General features: G+C 41.3%; 1 protein-coding gene and 1 pseudogene across 1 annotated transcript; one reads left to right on the top strand and one right to left on the bottom strand.

Annotated features, from left to right (window-relative positions):
- Positions 1–249: 249 nt before the first annotated feature.
- Positions 250–14655, top strand: LOC127641260 (methylcrotonoyl-CoA carboxylase beta chain, mitochondrial-like; annotated as a pseudogene).
- Positions 14656–21335: 6680 nt separating this feature from the next.
- Positions 21336–22330, bottom strand: hspb11 (heat shock protein, alpha-crystallin-related, b11). Its single transcript, XM_052125738.1, has 5 exons — positions 22159–22330; positions 21911–22017; positions 21763–21831; positions 21644–21687; positions 21336–21565 (listed from the first exon to the last, which is right to left on the bottom strand). The coding sequence occupies exons 1-5, from the start codon at positions 22248–22250 to the stop codon at positions 21473–21475; spliced, it is 405 nt and encodes a 134-aa protein (XP_051981698.1). The 5' UTR covers positions 22251–22330; the 3' UTR covers positions 21336–21472.
- Between the last annotated feature and the right edge of the window lie 4 nt (positions 22331–22334).

Genomic DNA, 22334 nt, shown 5'->3' with positions numbered 1-22334 from the left:
ACGGAAGGGTCTGCTTACCCGCTCCGGAGATAACATCTTGGTTCCTGGGTCGATCACCTCAGGAGCGCCTGGGAGCCTTCTGGGTCCTCGAGGGGGTCCAAGAGAAGGGCCGGCATCTGCTTCCTGCGGGGTGCTCGACGCCCGGGTTGAGGCTGAACAGGGCATTTCTTCGCCGCAGGAGGATGCCCTCGGCGAGCAGACAGTGCATGGCCTATGGCGGCAGGTTTGCGGCGGGGCAGAATGTGCGAGATGGCCTCCATCTGCTTCTGCTCGATGGTGTCTCCGAAGAGGCCCAACTGGGAGACAGGTGTTGGGGAAGCGCACTTTGTCGGTCTCAAGCATCTCGACAAAGTTCGGCCACAGATGACGTTCCTGGACCACGAGTGTGGCCATCGCCTGCCGGAGTGACTGCGCTGTGACCTTCGTGGCTCTGAGGGCGAGGTCGGTCACTGAGCACAGTTCCTGCAGCACGTCGGGATCATGGCTACCCCCGTGCAGATCTTTAAGTGCCTTGGACTGGTGGACTTGCAGGAGGGCCATGGCATGCAGGGACGGAAGCGGCATGTCCGGTGGCGCTGTAGGCTTTGGCAGTCAGTGAAGACGTTGTCCTACAGGCCTTGGAGGGGAGCACAGGGCGACACCGCCAGGTGGTAGGGTGGAGCGCAACAGCCCTGTTCACCTGGGGAATCGCTGTGTACTCGTGGGCCGCTCCGCCGTCGAGGGTAGCGTGAGCGGATGAGCGGGTGGCTTTGTGATGCATCTCATTTGCGATGAGCTTTAACTTCCAGGCTTGAGATGTTGCTTCAATATATCCACATAATTTTCCTGCCTCGTGATGCCATCTATTTTGTGGAGGTCCACAATTTTTTAATAAGGTCTGGACTGATTTCTTTTGATTTTCCCATCATGTCAAGCAAAGAGGCACTGAGTTTGAAGGTAGGCCTTAAAATACATCCACAGGTACAGCTCCATTTGATTCTAATAAGCCAATCAGAATTTAATTGGCTAATTGCCTAAATGATTGACATAATTTTCTGATTTTCCAAGTTGTTTAAAAGGCACAGTTAACTTAGTGTATGTAAACTTCTGACCCACATCACCCACCTATAGTCAAGTAAAAGTGAATAAATCTTGGATGTCCTAAACGACTTGCCAAAATTGTAGTGTGCTAATATTAAATCTGTGGAGTAGTTAAAATTTGTTTAATGACTTCAACCTAAGTGTATGTAAACCTGACTTAAAGTGTGTGTGTGCGTGTGTGAGCGTGTATTTATCACTTTGTGGGGACCAAATGTCCCCATAAGGATAGTAAAACCCGAAATTTTTGACCTTGTGGGGACATTTTTTCAGTCCCCATGAGGAAAACAGCTTGTAAATCATACTAAATTATGTTTTTTGAAAATGTAAAAATGCAGAATGTTTTCTGTGAGGGTTAGGTTTAGGGTAGGGTTAGGTTTAGGGATAGAATATAAAGTTTGTACAGTATAAAAACCATTATGTCTATGGAAAGTCCCCATAAAACATGGAAACACAACATGTGTGTGTGTGTGTGTGTGTGTGTGTGTGTGTGTGTGTGTGTGTGTGTGTGTGTGTGTGTGAATGAAGTCACAAAAACACCAAGACATGACCAAGTTTCAGGAAAGGCATAAATACATCCACAGTCTCAAAGTTGATATTTTCATGTTTAATGTAACACAACACTAGTAAGGATGACATTAAAAAGTATCTGAAATTCATTTGTTGTGCTTGTTTGATCATTTAAAGTAGTGATGGAGTGCCCTCTAGTGCCAGTTTACCTACAAATACAGCACTTCATAGAAGGAGCAAGATCTATGCCACACAAAACCTTGCCAGACCTAAAATCCATTCTGTTCCTCCTTTGTCCACTGGAAAGACTGCTTCATCAGTGCCATCCAAGTCTCTTCCTGAGGCCTCTGTCCCAGCTTCTATCAGCAGAGATGATTCTCTAAACACTACATTCTCAGATCCAATCAATACACAAACCACTGGAACAGCTTCCACAGAGCAGGTTCAAGAAAAAAACATTGTTCCATCCTCACCCATGTAAAATGTATTGTAAATCTAATTTATTAGTTTGTAGAAAAAATATGGTCTTTTCAAAACACCCTTTTAGCCAAGATAATGACTTCCTGTAGAAATAAGCTAATCGACTGTTAAATATAATGTATATAATTTTAGGCCAATGCTCAGTTAAAGAAAGTGACTTTTTGAATGTGGAGGATGATAAATTGGAGGGAGAATCTGTGAATAATGAGAATAAAGATACATAATGTATGTCCATACCAGCGAAGAAACACAATGTGTAATGTGAATGTACAAAAAAAAGAGTGACAAGAAGGTGCAGGAAAAGGAGACAGAAGAAAAACACAAGGCTAAGAAGAAAAAGACACTTAAAAGTTTCAGTTACACACATTCTTGTTAATGTACTCAAAACTTCCGACCCTTACCAATAGAAGTTTATTTTACAAGGTGAATTCAATGGAGGAGCACAAGTCCAAAGTTTGCTCCAAAACATTTGAGGAGGAAAAGGATGAACCCGCAAAAGGAAACGAAAAACTAAAAAGGCCAAAATGAATAAAGGTAATTCTTCTCCATGTAACGATGTACAAAGTGAAAGTTTACATTTCTTAGTCATGTAACAGTTTTTCGAGGTTCATTAGGTTTTAATATTTTTCCACAGACTGAGTTGGGTTTGAGTTTGGTGCTGATGGTAGTGAAGTCTCAACAGTGGGCCCCAGTGGTTTAGAGGATCAGGGGTATACAAAATTAGCTTCCCAATATCAGAGTACAGCATTTTCTTGAAACGGTCAAGTTCCCGGTTCTCTAATTGCAAATCTTAATCAATTGCCTCATAATGTGCCAGGGAGAAGCTCATTCAGCAGGCATCAGTTCAGGAGAAGATCTCACAAAACTCTTCAAAAAAGTCTAAGAAGCCCAATTTGGCCAAAAGAAAAGCCAAAAAGTGCTGTGAACCAAAGGCAACAGTGGAGGATGAAAATATTATACAAGAGACTCAAAATGAGAACTGCAAAGAGACTGAGGTATGTTAAATATCAGTCAACATATTGCCATTATATCAACACAATAAAATCTATATCAGGTAGGGATTTCATTAGTTAATTTCATAAGTCATCACTGAAATGTAGGGCTTGGTGATATTGTGAAAAAATAAATAATAATTAGAGAGAGAGAGAAAGTAAGCAAAAAAAAAAAAAAGTTCCTCTCACTTTCAACTGCTTTTATTTTCAGCAAACTTAACGTGTAAATATTTGTATGAACATAAAAGGATTCAACAACTAAGACATAAACTGAACAAGTTTCACAGACTTCACAGAAATTTAATAATATGTTCTTGAACAAAGGGGTCAAAGAACAAAGAAAACAGGACTCATCGAATCAGGCGACCTGCTTCCAATGCACCAAGGTCCAGTTCTGACATTGCAGGTGGTTTTGACGGTAGACAGGGGTCATCATGGGCACTCTGACCGGCACGCAGCAGGGTGCGATGCACTGTGTGTTGTGACACATTCCTCCCGTAGCCATCATTCAAATGTTCTGTGACTTGTGCCACAGTAGACCTGTTGGTTCGGAACAGACGCAAAAGCCTTCGTTGCCCTCGTGTATCGATGAGCCTTGGGCGCCCAACACCCTCTCGCCAGTTTGTCCCTCCTCGGATCACTGACCACTTCTGACAGAGAGCAACCCACAAGCCTTGCCGTTTCAGCGATGCTCTGACCCAGTTGTCAGGCCATAACAAATTGGCCATCGTCAAAGTCACTCGGGTCTGTACACCTGCTCATTTCTCCTGCATTCAGTGAGTTGACTATGAGAACTGATTGTTTGCTCACAATCTAATCACCATTTGGCCTTGGTAGGAGATGATCCTTGGTAGGAGGTGTTATGCGCTTCACCTGTGACTGGTCATAATATTTTAGCTCATCAGAGCATATACTACACAGTTCTGGAAAAATTAAGAGACAACTGCAAAATTATCAGTTTCTCTGAATTTACTATTTATAGGTATGAATTTGAGTAAAATAACATTTTTATATTATTCTTTAAAGTACTAACAAAATTTCTTCCAAATTCCAAATAAAAAATTGTCATTTAGATTAGAGGTCTTCAATTCTGTTCCTGGGGACTCACAACACTACACATTTTTGTAGTGTGTTTGCGTGGTCAGTCTAATTGAAGCCTTGCCACCACATGAGTAATCACCTCAAGTAATTCCTCCGATGATTTATTATCATGCCCGGAATGCTCGGAGGTGGATCACTCAAAGTCTGCAGACTCAAGAGATTCAAGGTCCCCCTCATGAACCGAAGAGGCGCTGGAGCGCGCTTCAGGATCACGGGAAGGACCAGCTGGATCTGGGGAGAGAGCGAGCGATAGGGACGGACCCGTGTCTCGCTCCTCAGCCAGATCCATACGAGAGCCCATACTGATTCTCGGAAGTAAGCAAGATGAGTGCGAAGCATTTTGACTGAGAGCAGATCGCAATGCTCGCACCTGCCCCAACGCGAGAGCAGCATGCTCTTCCCCCAAACATACAAAGCAAAACTGATGTGTGTCCCTCTCAGCCATAGAGCGTAGACAAGGGAACACAAACCGCTTGCTCTGTCTTTCAGTCATTTTCTTTTTCTTCTTTTTTAGAGAAAGAAGAGAAAGGTATCTGCCTAACAAAATCTAACTCCTAGCAGAGGAAAGTAGAAAGTTTATGACAGGCTCATGAAGCACACACACACAGTGTGATCTGAAGACAAAAGATCTGACGATGCACATGTGACGCATCTATTTATAGCCCTGCTACAGAGGCTAGAGGCTATAAATTCCGATAAATTTTCATTGACGTGTTGCACACATATTCACAGCAGGTCACACCTAAAGTTGTTCCAAAAGCGCTAATGGATGGTTGGCTTTGCAGGGTGGAGCCTCGTATAGCCGATGCCAGGTTACGCGTTGCTGTGCAAGGAAGTTTTCTCCGCATCTCAATGAACTGCTGGAAGCAGGGACTCTGAGGAGTTATTCTTCTGTGAGGTTTAACGACGGCTCAGACGGAAGAGTTTATGAATCTTGGAGTGAGGGCTTGGTGGTCGAAGAGCATGCAAGCAGGACGAGCAAACAAAAGTAAACAAAAGCAAAAGCCACTTGGACTGATTGTCATTGGGTTTTAACCATGTCGATCTTGTCCATCCCCACAGTGTTTCTCCCAATCAGATGTGGGCTTTTTGTGGGTCCTATGCCCCGTTCTCCTGTTCGTGTGTAATATAGCATAATATCCACAGGATCGCATGCGCCAAATCTTTTGAGAGTTTTAGCAAACGCTTTAAGAAACAACTTCCATGGTGTACATATGGTGCATCCTATACAAATCTACATGGTATCAAAATACTAGAAATCATTCATCCATCAAAAAGATACCACACAATATATACTTCCTATAATTGAGGTAGAAGTTTGTAAGAATATAGCTGTAATAAAGGTTTAGCACACAGAAAGGACTACACAGATTATATGAAAAATACATGATACATAAGATATATCTAAGGCAACTACTGGTGATTAATACAACTTATTGGTAGCAATTTTGAGACAATTGTCTATTAAACCCATGAGAAGAGAATCCATGCAGTCTCTGCTGAGCTAAGAGAGAATGTCTCTGGAATGCACAGCTGGAGAAGAGGTGTCGTCCCAGGGAGCAATGAAAAGTCACTGTTTCGGGTCTGTTGATTTTGGGCTGTGGAACTGTCTTCACAAGTCTCCGTTTCCTGATATGATCGGCAATTTATGGCTCTCTAACGGCTCGGTGGCAGATCTGTCTTATCTGTGGAATGTGGTGTTCGGTTCATTCAATGTGCTTTGTTCATGGGTAATCCTACAATTGAATAAATCTGCCAAGAGTTTGGCATTTTAACTCTATTTAAAATGTAATTCATGGAATATTTCAGGTTCAATGCAATTTGAGCTCAATCAACAGCATTTGTAGCAGAATGTTGATTACCACAAAAGTAATTGACTCTTATCTCCTTTTCATTATAAAAAAAAATGCCAAAATCGAAGTTACACTGAGGCACTTACAATGGAAATTAATGGGGCCCATTTTTGGAAAGTTTAAAGCCAGAAATGTAAGGCTTATATTTTATAAAAGCACCTACATAGAATTTTCTGTTAAAACATGCATTATTTGAGCTGTAAAGTTGTTTCAATTGTTGTTTTTATGGTCGTTTTAGGGTTACAGCATTAGCTACATTGTCATGACAACAAAGTTGCAAAACTGAATATAACTGAAAAAAGGTTAGTAAGCATTTTTAATCACACTAAAATCAAGTTAACACATATTATTTTGGACTTGTGGCTATAATTTTGAGACGGCAATATTTTAGTGTTTACGGATTGGCCCCATTCACTTCCACTGTAAGTGCCTCCCTGGAACCCAGATGTTTGCTTTTGTTAATGAAAATAAGGGAAAGGTTGTTTAATGTCAGTTGAGCTCAACTGTATTGAACCCAGAATATTCCTTTAAACATGCAAATTGACTGGTTTTATATATACAACATAAGTCAATGCCACTAGCTGACTTAAACATGTAGTACACTGTGGAGCGGGACAGGGATGTGTGTCTGTCACCTTGTGATTGTTAACACTAAACACCTGTGACTGGTTTCAGTGACAATGGAGACGGGCTTTCAAAGGCCGCCGGAGCGACAGAGAGAGAGAGTCCAAGGCAGACACACCCCAAAGCTGAAAAGTTATTCATGGCTGTCTACGTAACACTGTTTATTGTTAGTGTGATGCTGTGTGTGCAAAACTATAGAGACTAGAGATACTTTGTTGTGAAGCTGAAAAGCCCAAGACTGTTTGTGAAACTGAAACACCTTTGTGTGAATAAAAGTTGACTCACGTGAACTGTGAAATCAGCTCCCGTCTCCTTCCTACTAGAACCTTGTTAAACTGGTGCCGAAACCCAGGAGAAGAAGACTGAATGTCATGGACACATCACTGCTGGACGAAGTCATCCGTGCCCTGGCCAACACCCAAGAGATCTACCTTAAAGCACTCCTTGCCCAGGAGCAACATATCCGGGAGCTCCTTCAAGCCCAGGCCGAGGATCAGCAGGCCTTACGGAGCTGGTTAGCTCCAGGCAGATCCTCCGCTGCGACCCTGGAGGCAGCGAAGAATCTGTACCTTCTACTCCCTAAGATGGGCAGCCAAGACGTTCCGGAGGTGTTCGTAAGCTTTTTTGAAGAACTATCGCCTCTGGCTGGCCATGAGCTCAGTGGGCCCTCCACCTCCTGCTGCTGCTCTCCATGGAGGCCCAGCTCGCAGCACAGCAACTGCCAGATGAGGACTGCCCAAGCTGAAGGTCGTTATCCTGCAACAGGTTGGCCGTAGCCCCAAACAACATCGCCAGCGATTCCGTTTGCCCAGCAGCTCCATGATGCCTACCGAAGATGGGTGCTGGTCAAGAAAGGTTACGGCTTGGAGGAAGTTATCGACCTGATGATGCTGGAGCAACAAACCATTTTTCTGCCCGAGGAACTGAGGTATGGTCCAGTGCCATCGCCTTGCATCAGTGGATGACGCCGTCCAGCTGGTCGAAGCCCACATGGCAGCCAGCTCGGAAGCTGCCGAGCAGGACTTCAGCACTCTCTCATTCTCTCTCTCTCACTCTCTCTCTCTTGCTTCTCTTTCTCCTCTTGTCCGTTGCCTCCCTCTCACCCTATACCCGCTCCCCGGCAATGAGGAGTGATTCCACCCAAACCCTGCCTGCCTTCGTGGGCTGCACAATGCGCCGGCCCCCTCCCCTACCTCCATCGTCCTTCCCAGGTTGATGTGTCCGTTGACACGGGTGCAGCCGTGAAGCCTGGGCTAGTCTGTCGGAGTGGTGGGGGGCCGAGACACATCCAAGAATGGTGTCCAATAATGAGGACGGAGACATGGATTCGGGTAAAGTATAGGGGGTGACCATACCAAGCCCTGGTGGATTCGGGTTGTAATCAAACCCCGATTCACCAAGGTTTGTTTCACGATGGGGCTTTGGGTACAACCCACAAGTTGATGGTAAGGTGTGATGGTAAGGTGTGTGCATGGGGATATTCACAAATATCCGGTAGTGACTACGTTTATTCAATTTCGGGGAGTAAAGCATAGAGTGGAGGCTGTGGTTAATTCCCGGCTCACCCATCCACTGATCCTGGGGACAAATTGGCCAGGGTTTAAAAAATTATTGAAAGCGCTGTGTATGGATGAGTCCTGCAAGACAGAGTCTCGATGTGCGTCATGTAACACGATGGTTGAGGAGGCGGAGCCAGGGCCGTTCACGTCTGCTCTGCGTCAGAATGACGCAGGAGGGGAATCTTCCGGCATTCCCGTCCTTATGGAGTTCCCAGAGGGGATTTCCCTCTAGAGCAGTCGAGTGGTGAAACCCTTAGGCACACCTTTGACCAAGTGAGAGTAATCGATGGATAGCAGCTCCAGCCTGACGTCGCCCTCACCTATCCACATTTTTAGATTATTAAGGACCGGTTGTATCGAGTGAAGCAGGACATGACCCATGAAAATACAACCCAATTATTTGTCCCGAGGACCCGTCGGGAAACACTTTTCCAGGTGACTATGGCAGGTCACTTAGTACAAGAAAAAACACTGCACTGTTTAATGGCCCGTATTTATTGCCCGGACATTCACGGGGATGTGTGCAGATGGTGTCTTTGCTTGACATCATGGAAAAATCAAAGAAATCAGCCAAGACCTCAGAAAAAAAAAACTGTGGACCTCCACAAGTCTGGTTCATCCTAGAGAGCAATTTCTAATAAAATAAAAACAATAGTACAGAATTATTAATACTATGGGACCATGCAGCCATCGTACCACACAGGAAGGAGACGTATTCTGTCTCCTTGAGATGAATATAGTTTGGATTGAAAAGTGCAAATCAATCCTAGAACAACAGCAAAGGACCTTGTGAAGATGCTGGAGAAAACGGGTAGACCAGTAACTATATTCACAATAAAATGAGACCTATACTGGCAGCCAAAAGTGGAATAATGTACAGATTTTTATGTTTTGGAAGGGAATTGGTACTTTAATTCACCAAAGTGGCATTCAGATGATCACAAAGTATAGTCAGGACATTACTGATGTAAAAAACAGCACCATCACTATTTTAAAAAAGTCATTTTTTATCAAATTTAGACAGGCCCCATTACCAGCATCACTCAACACCTTATCCTTGAGTAATCATGCTAAATTGCTAATTGTTACTATGTACGGTATGTACATTTCTGACTTCAACTCTAGATGCTTATTCTTTCTTGGACAGTTACTAATATTAAGCAGTGTTAAATATGCAATGCTATGCGTGGTCACTTTTCAATATGTGTATGTGTTTAACAGGTAAAAGCTGCTACAGGTGAAGAGGTCTCTGCTGAAGACCTAGGAGGTGCAGACCTTTACTGCAGGTTAGAGAAGCACTCAGAATGTCAGGAGTAACCGATCATTATGCCTTGGATAATGCTGTCTCATGTGGTCCTGTGTTGGTCCTTTGTTGTTTTTATGTAGCACCATGGTCCTGGAGGAACGTTTTCTCGTTTTGCCGTGTACTGTACTAACTGTATATGGTTGAAACGACAATAAAAACCACTTGACTTGACTTGACTTGACTTGGATGACAACCATGCCCTTCACCTTGCATGGAAAGTAATCCGAAGCCTGAACTACAAGAAAAAGCTTTATGTGAGGGCACACCTTCTCAATCTAACAGTTGTTGACTGAGATCTTTGACTGGTGAAAGAGTGTTCTGTAGTAATGTTTTTTAACTTGGCCACTGCTTATTAGGTTACTGTGGGGCCTCCATAGGCACATCTTTTTCCTGTGGATGAACTATATGGGATTGTGGGGGACAACCTCAAATGCAACTTAAACATTCGAGAGGTATTGTTCTCAGATTGATCACTAGAATACAAGCTTGTTAAAAATGCTGCCCCAATAAACAGTTATATATTCTAAATTATATTGATATATTATACATTAGTAAATGCTAAAATTCATGAAACAGATAGTTCTGAAGATATCTGATCAGTAAATAATTTCAGGATATTGCTCGTATTGTTGATGGCAATAAATTTGATGAATTCAAGGCCTTCTATGGAGACACTTGTCACAAGTGTGTGTTTGTCAATAGGAATCATATTTTTAAATGAATTCTAAAACTCTTTGGAATCTCAACATGTATTTACACTGAGTTTGTTCTGGCTCAAGTAAAAACTTGAATATTATTCTGTTTTTTCACCCACACCTATTATATTACTTCTGAAGAAATGGATTTAAACACTGGAGTCATATGGATTAATTTTATGTTTCCTTTATTTGATTTTTGGAGCTACAGAGATCTGATCACCATTCACTTGCAATGAATGGACCTACAAAGCAGAGATATGTTTCTTTGAATCTTTGTTTGTGTTCTGGTGAAGAAAGTCATACACATCTGGGATGGCATGAGTGCGAGTAAATTATGAGAATTTTCATTTTTGGGTGAACTATCCCTTTGTTATTAAACAGAATGTCCAGACTGCTCTTTTCTATGCATAACATTTTGCCTTCCTCCTATTGAAACCTGGTGTGATCATGGGGAGTGGGAGAAAGGTTGCCATTGATTAATCTAGTTCAATTAATGATACTAAGTAAGATCTTGAGGTTAACTCTTGTTTAACTTGTGATGAGTGGGCTTCAAATTTAGGAACCTTCTCAACATGGAGTAGTAGGCAACAGAGGTCCATATGGGATCTTTGTTCTGGACTTTTTTCACATTTTCTGTTCTGAAAATCAGCATTATTGAATTACATTTTTTAATCAGAGCTGAGAGTACTATCTATGCTCTTTTAGGTAGTCAAAATCATTATCAAATTAGTTGAAGTATTTAATAAACAATAGGCATTCAGCTGTGGAACTTTCTGCAGAATTGTGTGGGTGCAGATTCTGGGCAGGCCTAGGGATTTCACAAAATGTATTAAATGACTACTAAGAGATATTTGACTAATACAAATTATTTATTTTTAAAGGGAACTCATTTAATTGAGCTTTGCTGTCAGAGAAAAATTCCATTCATCCTCCTTCAAAATATTACAGGATATCCATACTTTATCCATGCTTCATCTGAACATACAAATACAGCCCAGTGAAATGGTCACCGCCATCCAACCCATGCTGTATTCTGTCCCTGTTTTTATCAGGATTCAAGGTTGGCAAAGAGTATGAGGCTGGAGGTATTGCTAAAGATGGAGCTAAAATGGTGACCACTGTGGCCTGTGCCAATGTGCCTAAGATTACAGTAATCATTGGAGGATCATATGGTGCTGGGAACAATGGCATGTGTGGTAGAGCATATAGGTAAGCTTTATTGTTAGCACAGAAATATTATTTCCTTGCTCAAAGTGTCTAGCTCAAACAGGATAAATTCTCAAGGAATCCAACCAACATCAGAACATAGTTTAACTGCACAGGGGGAACTATCTCATTTATTAAAGTGACTCTCCATATGTGCATTTCACTGCCCTCTGTTCCTGTACATGTGGCCCAATTCACGGACCTCAGTAATGGGAGGGAAGCAGGCAGCTACTGTACTTGCCACATAACTAAAGATCAAAAAGTAAGGGAAGGAAAAGAGGTAAGAAATTATGAATTCAAATTCAAATCAGTTTTATCAGTTAGTACATAGGGCTTTTGAATTTAAGTCTGTTTGGTGTCATTTTTCTAATTTTTGCAAAGTAATTACGTTTTTAACATCTGGTTTATATATCTCAGAATTTTTCATATCTTTTTTTGTTAATTTTCCAGTTAACAGCAGAGCAGGAGGCTGCTATGAAGGAGCAATTATCAAACGCTTTAAGGAGGAAAGCCCATATTATTCCAGTGCCAGGTAACTAAATGAATGTTTAAATTATGTATTATGTAAAATGCTATAATACAGATTTATATCAAATGTACATTTACATTACAAAAATATATTACTTTGTGCCATGTCTTACTATCACTCTTATTGCACTTCCCCTAACTACCTAGATTGTGGGACGATGGGATCATTGACCCTGCTGACACTCGCCTTGTCTTGGGCTTAAGTTAGAATGCTGCCCTTTCTGCTTGGTTTTATTTACCATGGGAATTCACCACTGTTATTATAACCAGAGTTTACATTCCCCCCAGCGCTAACGCTAAGGAAGCGCTCTGTGAACTGTATGGGGCTATGAACGAACTGCAGAAAGCTCACCCTGACGGACTGTTTATTGTCACCGGAGATTTCAACAATGCAAATATCAAGACAGTGCTCCCTATATTCCATCAGTATGTCGACTTTGCAACGAGAGGGGCGAACACACTTGATCTTGTTTACACAAACATCCCAGGAGGTACCGGGCCCCACCTAGGCTTCTCCAACCACATCTCTGTTATGCTAATTCCAGCATACAGACCGCTCATCAGACGCACAAAATCACTCCAGAAGCAGGTGAAAACCTGGCCAGCAGGAGCCCTCTCTGCTCTTCAGGACTGTTTTGAGTGTACTGACTGGCACATGTTCAGGGAGGCTGCAACATATGGCTACATATTGATGATGTCACCTTCTCCAAGACCATCACCACACACTCCAACCAGAAGCCGTGGATGACTGCGGAGTTGCGTTTGCTGCTGAGGACCCGAGAATCCGCCTTCAGAACAGGCAACAAGGCTGCCCTAAGAACAGCAAGGGCCAAACTGTCCCGGGCCATCAGAGAGGCAAAGCACGCACACCCAGAGAATCCACAGTCACTTCCAGGACAGCGACGACACGCGGCGCATGTGGCGGGGCATCCAGGTCATCACCAACTACAGGACAACATCAGTTGCCTGTGACAAAGATGCCTCCCTTCCAGATGCGCTGAATGACTTCTACGCTAGGTTTGAAGCACAGAACAATGTGGTGGCGAGGAAGACCACCCCTCCTCCCAATGACCAGGTGCTCTGTCTTACCACGGCTGATGTGAGGAAAACTATACGTAGAGTCAACCCATGGAAGGCTGCTGGACCAGACAACATTCCTGGCAGAGTGCTCAGAGGATGTGCAGACCAGCTGGCAGATGTTCTTACCAATATCTTCAACATCTCTCTGAGCAGCGCCATTGTTCCAACGTGCTTCAAGGCCACCACAATCATCCCAATGCCAAAGAAGTCTTCAGTGGCCTGGACTTCCTGACTGGGAGACCTCAGTCAGTCTGGATCAGGAACAGCATCTCCACCACCACCACACTGAGCACTGGGGCCCCCAGGGCTGTGTGCTCAGTCCAATGCTGTTCACTCTGCTGACTCACAACTGTGCAGCAATGCACAGCTCAAACCACATCATTAAGTTCGCCAATGACACGACCGTGGTGGGTCTCATCAGCAAGAACGATGAGTCGGCATACAGAGAGGAGGTGCAGCGACTAACGGACTGGTGTAGAGCTAACAACCAGTCTCTGAATGTGGACAAAACAAAAGAGATGGTTGTTGACTTGAGAGTGACCGCTCTCCGCTGAACATAGACGGCTCCTCTGTGGAGATCGTCAAGAGGACCAAATTCCTTGGTGTTCACCTGGCAGAGAACCTCACCTGGTCCCTCAACACCAGCTCTATTACCAAGAAAGCCCAGCAGCGTCTCTACTTTCTTCGAAGGATGAGGATCTCCCACCCCCCAATCCTCACTACATTCTGTAGAGGGACTATTGAGAGCATCCTGAGCAGCTGCATCACTGCCTGGTTTGGGACTTGCACCGTTTCGGACCGCAAAGCTCTGCATAGGATAGTGAGGACTCTCTTCCTTCCATCAAAGACATTTACAAAAAATACTGCATCCACAACCAGCATTGTGGATGACCCCACACACCCCTCACACAAACTCTTTACCCTCCTGCCGTTTGGCAAGAGGTACCGAAGCATTTGGGCCCTCACGGCCAGACTGTGTAACAGCTTCTTCCCCCAAGCCATCAGACTCCTCAATACTCAGAGACTGGTTTGACACACACACACACACACACACACACACACACACACCGTTGTGTTTCCATGTTTTATGGGGACTTTCCATAGTCATAATGGTTTTTATACTGTACAAACTTTATATTCAATCCCCTAAACCTAACCCTACCCCTAAACCTAACCCTCACAGAAAACTTTCTGCATTTTTACATTTTCAAAAAACATAATTTAGTATGATTTAAAAGCTGTTTTCCTCATGGGGACCGACAAAATGTCCCCACAAGGTCAAAAATTTCAGGTTTTACTATCCTTATGGGGACATTTGGTCCCCACAAAGTGATAAATACACGCTCACACACACACACACGTGTCCTGAGTTGCACTTTAATTATTGTCACTTTATACATGGCTGCTTTTGTGTGTTATAATCTTAATCAGTATATATGTGTGTGACAAATTTTAAACAATGTATGCCTGCTAACAAATGATGAATGATGTGTGTAACTAACTAGAAAATATATGTTAAAACCAAAAACGCTAAAAGGATAAGTGGTAATAAGGTATGATAAACTGCAGCTGCAATTCTGACACAGGAAATTCTTTAGGCAGGGGAACCTGGAAACAGTTTCTACATTGGAAATTCTTTAAGCAAGGAACTGATAAGAGTGAACCAATAGGAGGCAAAACCAGTAATCCCACTGCGGCAAAAACGAATCAACGAAATGATTGAAACTTATCTCTTAGAATATTGGAGATGCCCCGGCGGCAAAAATAAGCCAATCAAAAGAGTAAAAAACTGAGAACAAAGGAATACACCCTGTGTCAGAAATGTAGAAAAGAAGGGAACACTGGAGAAATGGGGTCTTTTTGAGCGGAGCTTACGGGTGATGCAGACAAGATCCCCAGCTGGGCAAATAGTTTCTGTACTTATTCTATCTTGTTAATAAATAAAAATTTTACTTTAAAAACTTGACTTCGTCTCCTCAAAAAAGAACACGACACTGCTACCTCAATAACTGCTATGTGCCTAGAACATCCCAGATAGCAAAAAATATCTGCACGGCTTCTTTTTGCCGCCGTCCCTAAGCTGTCGGCTATAGGTGCGTCCCGCTGGCGGGGATGAAGCGTTTGCCGCCGAATTCGTCACTCCCATTTCTTGCGACATGCGGGCCACCCGCTTCATTTTCTCTGGCGTTTGCCTCCGGCTGATCGACGGCGGGCGGCTGGCGGCAAGCCGCTTTGAAATACAAGGATTTCTACTCTCAAAATCGACCATCCATGTTGGCTATTATTATTTTTGCTCCAAAGCCATTAGGGTTTATAACGGAGGCTTGACTCTTGATTCCATGATAAGGTAAGGTTTAGGAAATGACATTTAAATTACTTTGAAACTCTAATATAACTATACAGTAATATTTGTAAAATATATTGAATTATTTTATGCACTTGAAAATTGTTTACATTTCTTTGATTGCTGCGCATTTGAGACATGCACCAATAAACCAAAAAGAATTCCTTTTGTAAAACTTACTTGGCAATAAATATCTTTATGATTCTGATTAGGTTTTAAAATAGATATTTAATTCATGGTATGAACAATTTAGCAGAATAAATTGATGAAGTTAGACTTTTCATGAATGCCTGACTATCAGTGAAAGACATCTGCAACATGGCCAAAATATCTGGTATACTTTATTTTTTTTTATTAATTTGCAACCATGGTGATATCTATCATAAACATGAAAATCCCTGTTTTGACGTGAAGGATAAACTCAATGAAAAAGCGAAATTATCCTCTGGTTTCACAGTTGCGCAGAAATTTCGTTTATGTCTACATTTTTTCCAACCTCGATTTTTTTTGTTATTTTACCTTTTACAGGTTTTGCAATTATGACCTGTACAAATGTTTAAGAAAGTGTTAAAGTCCCTGTAAAGGCAATAAAAAAAATCTAAATGCATTATAAATGTTAAAAATGTATTGCTAAAACACATGGCAAAAACTGAACAGTGAAGTTCCGCTGTCGCCATATCTGTTTCCGGTTTACTTAGCGTCAGCCCAAAATGTCTTTTTACTCGATGTCTCCAGAATCTTCCGAAAATACTGGCGTCAGCGATGTTCATCGCATTGTTGATGCCTGATCCCCTGCTCCGACAAGCAAGAGGGACAAGGGCTTTAAACTCTACATATCGAGTTATCTGCACAACTACAAGGGTAAGTATTTTAATCTAATGTGGTGTGCCGGCAGATAGCGGCTAAGCTAGTTCAGCCACGTGTTCATTTTTAATGTAACGTTAGTATAGAAGCTTGTTTTTTCTTAGTTTTAAAGCAGACTGTTTGTTAATTTTTGTGATAATTGTGATATCAATTATATTAACTTGGTCTCCTCTCAGTTTCTAATAAAGATCAGGACACCGGTGAAGTCACTGTCAGGGCATTGTGCTTCAGGTCCATAAGGAAAGCAGGTCCATAAGGAAAGCAGATAAACCTCACAGTTTGAGTGTATGGTGAAGCTAGAATTAATAAGACCGCAGTTATAGGCTTGTTACTTTAATAGCCCGATGTTCCTGGGGACTCGGCTAAGGTTATTCATGATTAATGTAACTCAAATGAAAACAGTTATTGTAGGCAGGTAAGTTTCCCTAGCTGGTCCCCTCTGTGTAAAATGCGTTCTTATTCAAGTTTTCAACTCAGTCATTCGTTTAAGATGCAATCTTGTGTTATAAGTATTAGGCTATCATGATTATACAGTGAGCAAGCTATATAAATAAGTATTTAATATAATAAAAGTGTAGAGCAACAACCGAGGGTGTAAGGTAAAGGCTGAATATTGTAGATTTATTACAATATGTTGCATGTTTGAATTAAAATACCTGTGGATATGCAGGAGCACACAGTCTACAAAGGCCTGACTGGAGATTTTCCTGATCTATCCGTCCTTCAGGTGAGTAGGGATATAACAATAGCACATTTCACTGTACAGTATGATATATCAACCAAAGTCTGTATACCAATATTTCTTTATTTTCTTTTTCCTCTCCTTTTACAAACAAATATTCTGCTTCAAAGAAAAAAAATGAAATTGATGTTATCATAAGGGTTCTTCATTATGAACTTGTATGCCATGCATAACATACTGTGGATAGAAATTACAGGGAACGTTACTAGTATGATAATTGTGGTTATATTATATTACTATTATATTTAGTGTATTGCTAATCAATATATTGTTACTTCCCAGATGACAGCGGCTCACTTCAAGAGCAGGTGAAGCAAGTTGGGACAATGTTGAAGACATTTGCTCGCACTGGGCAATCAGGTACAACTTGCAAACAACACCTGTGGTTGTTGGTTTAATTCCCACTGGGGCCACCTGTACATGTAGTAGACCTAGATATAAATGTCATAGTTTAGTAGTTGAAGGACCAGGACTGACTACTTTATTCTTTTATTCTGGGAACCCCTGTAGGTGCAGATCAAACCCTAATGCTGCGGCGTCTTGGAATTTGGCGATGTTGTGCGTAGCATGGACGACAAAATGCTATGCTGCAACGTTTCAGTGCCAGTGTGTCGGTTGGAGAGTTATCCCTGCCAGGGGATCTGTTACTCCCCCCTAGACACCCAGGAAGATTTGGCGTTGCTTGACAACAGTTTGAGGCAGGATAAAGAGCTCCAGCAACGATTTGTGTGCCGATTTCGTTTATAATGGTATAGGGTAATCTAAAAAGTAAAATTAAGATCGTACACTGCATATTCTACAGTCTGAATCCACAGCCTGTCACATTTTAAATTTATGAGAAGCTTCAGAGAAATGTAATTTGTAACATGTTTTTTTTGTATTTTCAGCTTCGGTTTTTGGCAATCAAATGTGGGAGGGACCTAAAGACAACCGTGTGGCTGAATGCTTCAGAGTATCTTCTCTAATCACCTTTCCATCAATACAACCTGGACTGGTGTAGGGGATAAAGCATGTTTTAGAGACATGTTCCTGAAGACCATTGTTCAAAGTAAGTTGGATATTTTTTTATATTTAAGTAGATGTGTATGACCTTATGCCATTCAAATGGAATGACAGATCTTTATTTTCTACAGGAGCCATCCGGAAGAACCCGGCAACACAGGATGCCACTGATGAGGCGATCCAGGTTAACGTTACCTGAAAGGAGCATCTGAACATGAAGGTGGAAAAAGGCGCAGCACAGCTGAGAGGGACCCACAGCCGACCCCTTAAACCTAGGCTGACTACTGACACCCCAGCATCACTGACAACTGGAACCCTTTCTTTATCCTGCAGTCAGTAACATCAAGACCCCTAAAAAAGCCTGCTAAAAGTGTCAGACTACACTCACCCAATCCACACTGTTCACTGTGGAAATTGCTAATTTTTTTTTCTCGTGACCCTGCTTTGAGGGCAGCTCCTTGGATGAATATGGGACGGTTTGTCCTTTTATACAGGCGCACGAGGAATCACTGAAGATATGCTAATTTGCACTGCCTCATTCTGGAGGTCGGGAAAACCGGTGATTCTTAGCCCACTACGCCACACAGTCCCCAACCTCTCCAGACATTCTGATTGGCTGTGTTCTCTACAGCCAGATTTTCTGCTGTTAATTATATTTATTCCCACTTGTTGTCATGTGTAAGTTGAATGTCAAAATGTATATTATACCTGTTATCCTGCACATTCCTTGATACCAAAGATCTCAATTACTTCATATACAATTTGCTGCTTATTTCATTGTTACAGTGCTTAACTATTCTATTTTTAAATATAGCTTGTAAATCCTAGATTATACATCTAATACTTGATATTTGCACATTATCTGGTATCAAATATTCTACTTACCATGACTTTAGTATTGGCTTATTTCATTCCGTCAGTGCTTAACAATTCTATTATAGTTTGTAAATCCTATTTCATACCTCTGATACTTGATATTGCACATTAACTAGTACCAAAAATTCTACTTTCATTCCGTCACAGTGCTTAACTGTTATTCTATTGTTACATATAGCTTGTAAATCCTTGTGCCACAGGTCAGCATTGCAGTTATAATGGTATATTCTACTCCAGAGCTTTACTCTAAATTATTACCACTTAACCTATTGTTAGAAATTACTTGTAAATATGATGTTATACCTCAATTTATTTGGTATCCTGCACTTTATTTGGTAACAAATATCCTCATTGCTTGTGTTTACTGGTAATTCTTTTCATCCCAGAGCTGACCTCTTTATATTATTAACAATTATTGTAAGTGTTACAATAGTGTTTTTTTAAAAAAAAAGAAATTGGAAACCTGCATGTTCTTGTGTGTGTGTGTGTGTGTGTGTGTGTGTGTGTGTGTGTGTGTGTGTGTGTGTGTGTATATATAATGTTTGTATTTTTCTGTTATTTATATTTCAGTGATCTGACATCTTGTTTATATAGGTATGTTATTTAGTCTGTGTAGTCTCATGTGGTTCTGTGTTTGTCCTATGTTGTTTTATGCACCACCATGGTCCTGGAGGAACGTTGTCTCATTTCGCTGTGTACTGTACTGACTGTATATGGTTGAACGACAATAAAAACCACTTGACTTGACATGTTTGAAATTAACAGTAAAATTTGTAAAAATATGAATATGCAGAATGGTTTTCTTTTCGTTTTGTGGCCCTTATATTTAAGAAAGTCATCACAAAATATTGGCATATGTAAGGCTATAAGCCTTGAAAGTCTGCATGTGGCACTATGGTCTTTCTCAACAATTATATGTAAAGGTTCTGCAATTTCAAATGCATGTAGTACTCAAACACCAAAATAATAATAATAAAAAAATATTCAGATGAGATAAACATGAACATCCATGCAGCACAGCTAGATTTTAGACCCCTGCATCAAAATTCTCATGTGGGACAAAACTCTACATAAGAGTTGGTGAGAAATGTCTCTGTATAGCCCACCACTGTTAAAAAGTGGAAGTTACAGGTGTGGTCTAAGTAGACAGTACCACCACTACTGTTAAACTAAAATATAACAAAATAATTTGACAAATTTTAAGTGTAAATCGTGTGTGCTCTCTCGAAATTGTGATGTCCCAATAATTACCATACAATTCTTCGTTTGTCAATTTCATGCAATAGTATTTCATCTAAACTTTGAATAGATTGGATAACCAAAGCTAAATTACTTCAAGACATTAACACATAAATTGACTGTGCAAAACTCTTAAAGGTCCCCTGACATGCTTCTTTTTGTAGGCTTTGATATAGGCCTTAGTGGTCCCTAGTACTGTATCTGAAATCTCCTTTACAAAATTCAGCTTTGGTGAATTATAGCCACTACAAGCCAACCCATAATGAGCTTTCCTTCAGACGTGCCGTTTCGGTGTCTGTAGCTTTAAATGCTAATGAGCAGGCGAAAGGCGGGGCAAGGTGTAGTGTGGGTGTATACCTGATGCTATCTACCTTTACATTAGCGACAGTAACTCGGCTGTTAGCTGCATAGCTAATGATACAGCCACATTCTACGTGTAACAAGCTAGGTAACCATAAATAGTAAAGCAACACAATTATATATAATTAGTTGACTTACTTGTCCAAGGTTTGTAGGTGAGCCAAAGAGAGTTGGTACTGATCCAGACTTCAGTTTAAGACGTTCAGCATGCCAAGCTCTGAACTGACCCATGTTTTGAAAACAGTCGTCTGTGAAATGTTTGGCGCAGACATACAAAAATTTGGTGTTGTGTCGGTGCATTCCCAGAGTAAATGAAATTTATCCATTGATCCTTCTGGGGATTGGATGAAGGAAGTAAAAAAAGACTTCTGTGATCATTTGTGCATTCAATTATTGAGCAACTTTTGTGCATCGATCGGTCACACGCCATGATATCTCTCGAGGATAAACTAAAATCGCGCGCGTTCGTACTTCCTAGCTCGTTTTCTCATGGGCGGGTCAAATTCTCTGGGCGGGCAAAGCAGAGAAGGGGGAGGTAACTTTCCCCTGTATGACGTCATATAGGGGAGATTCAAGATCAGCCTGTCTGAGATCTCATTTTCTCACAGGCAGAGAAAGATAGCCAAAACTCAGTTTACACCGACTGAAATTTCTAGACACGAGGGGACCAAATACAGGCTAGGGGAACTAATATTAATGTTAAAAAACCTCAGAAAGTGAAAATGTCATGTCAGGGGACCTTTAAGGAGACAAAAGGAACCCAGTGCCAAAGCAGGACTAACTGGGTATGCACTCTGCAGATTTCAAACTTAAATTACATGTATTTACATGAAAACATGAAGCAGGAATAGGAAGAGAAAAATTGCACATTAAACTATAGAAATAAGGACTCGATTTATTGGTTGTAACAGAAAATATACATTGATCCACTATGATGAATAACAACTATGATTAATTCAGCTGTATTTAAAGCCAGCCTTAAAGTTACCGCATGCAACTTTGCATAAATGACATCAAAGATGGTGATCGTCTCATGATTGTACACTAACTTTGTGTACAGAGACAAAATGGTCATATCCAGACAATACGAGGAACCGCAAATGTGTTGCATTTGATACATTTACCTGTAAGGAACAAGAAAGGTGAGTATTTTGTGCATCTTATATGGAGACGCATATACTCCATTTTTTAATTTAACTCACATTAATATCATTATTTTGTAGGCTGCTCTCTGTGTGCTCAAACTCTGAAATGTAGAAAATTCACGTCAGTGACACTCAAAAAGATAAATGAAAACTAACACACGTGATTTTGGATTTACCTGTCTCTGCAATTGCTTCAAATTTATCAGCATCCTCTGATGTGCCTTTCTCTATTCTCAAGTTTTTAACTGAAATGCAAATATAAACACTGCATAACCACAAAATGAAAAGAGACAGTTTTGTACCATGCTTGTTTCTTATACTTACTGTTGTAGCTGTGAATGGAGATTGTGAATAGTTTCATGTTATCTGGAAAGCGGATGATAAACTCTTGAGGAAACATGCCAGTTGAAACCCAGAACGTCTCCGTTTGTCTACAGAAAGTAATACAATATATCAGTGACAACAAAATATAACAGTTCAATACCAACGTGCCATGGAAGTGTAGGCTACAATTAAAGCTGCAGTGAGTTGGCCTTCTGGTTGTTTATTGAGCTTTCTAGCAAACTACACACCCGTCAAGTATATTCTCCGGTGGATGATTCTCATCACTTGATGAAACCAAAACAACCTGGGCACCGTATGAGCTTAAAGCAGCATCAAGCATCGTGAATCCTGGTCGATGTAAATTTGTCAGAAGCAATCGTTCAACGCTGAGCCATTCCGAGTTGCTAAGTAACAGGCAAGCTCA

The sequence above is a fragment of the Xyrauchen texanus genome, chromosome 4 (assembly GCF_025860055.1).
Source record: "Xyrauchen texanus isolate HMW12.3.18 chromosome 4, RBS_HiC_50CHRs, whole genome shotgun sequence".
In the NCBI taxonomy this organism is placed as follows: domain Eukaryota; kingdom Metazoa; phylum Chordata; class Actinopteri; order Cypriniformes; family Catostomidae; genus Xyrauchen; species Xyrauchen texanus.
This window is presented reverse-complemented; position numbering and strand designations above follow the sequence as displayed.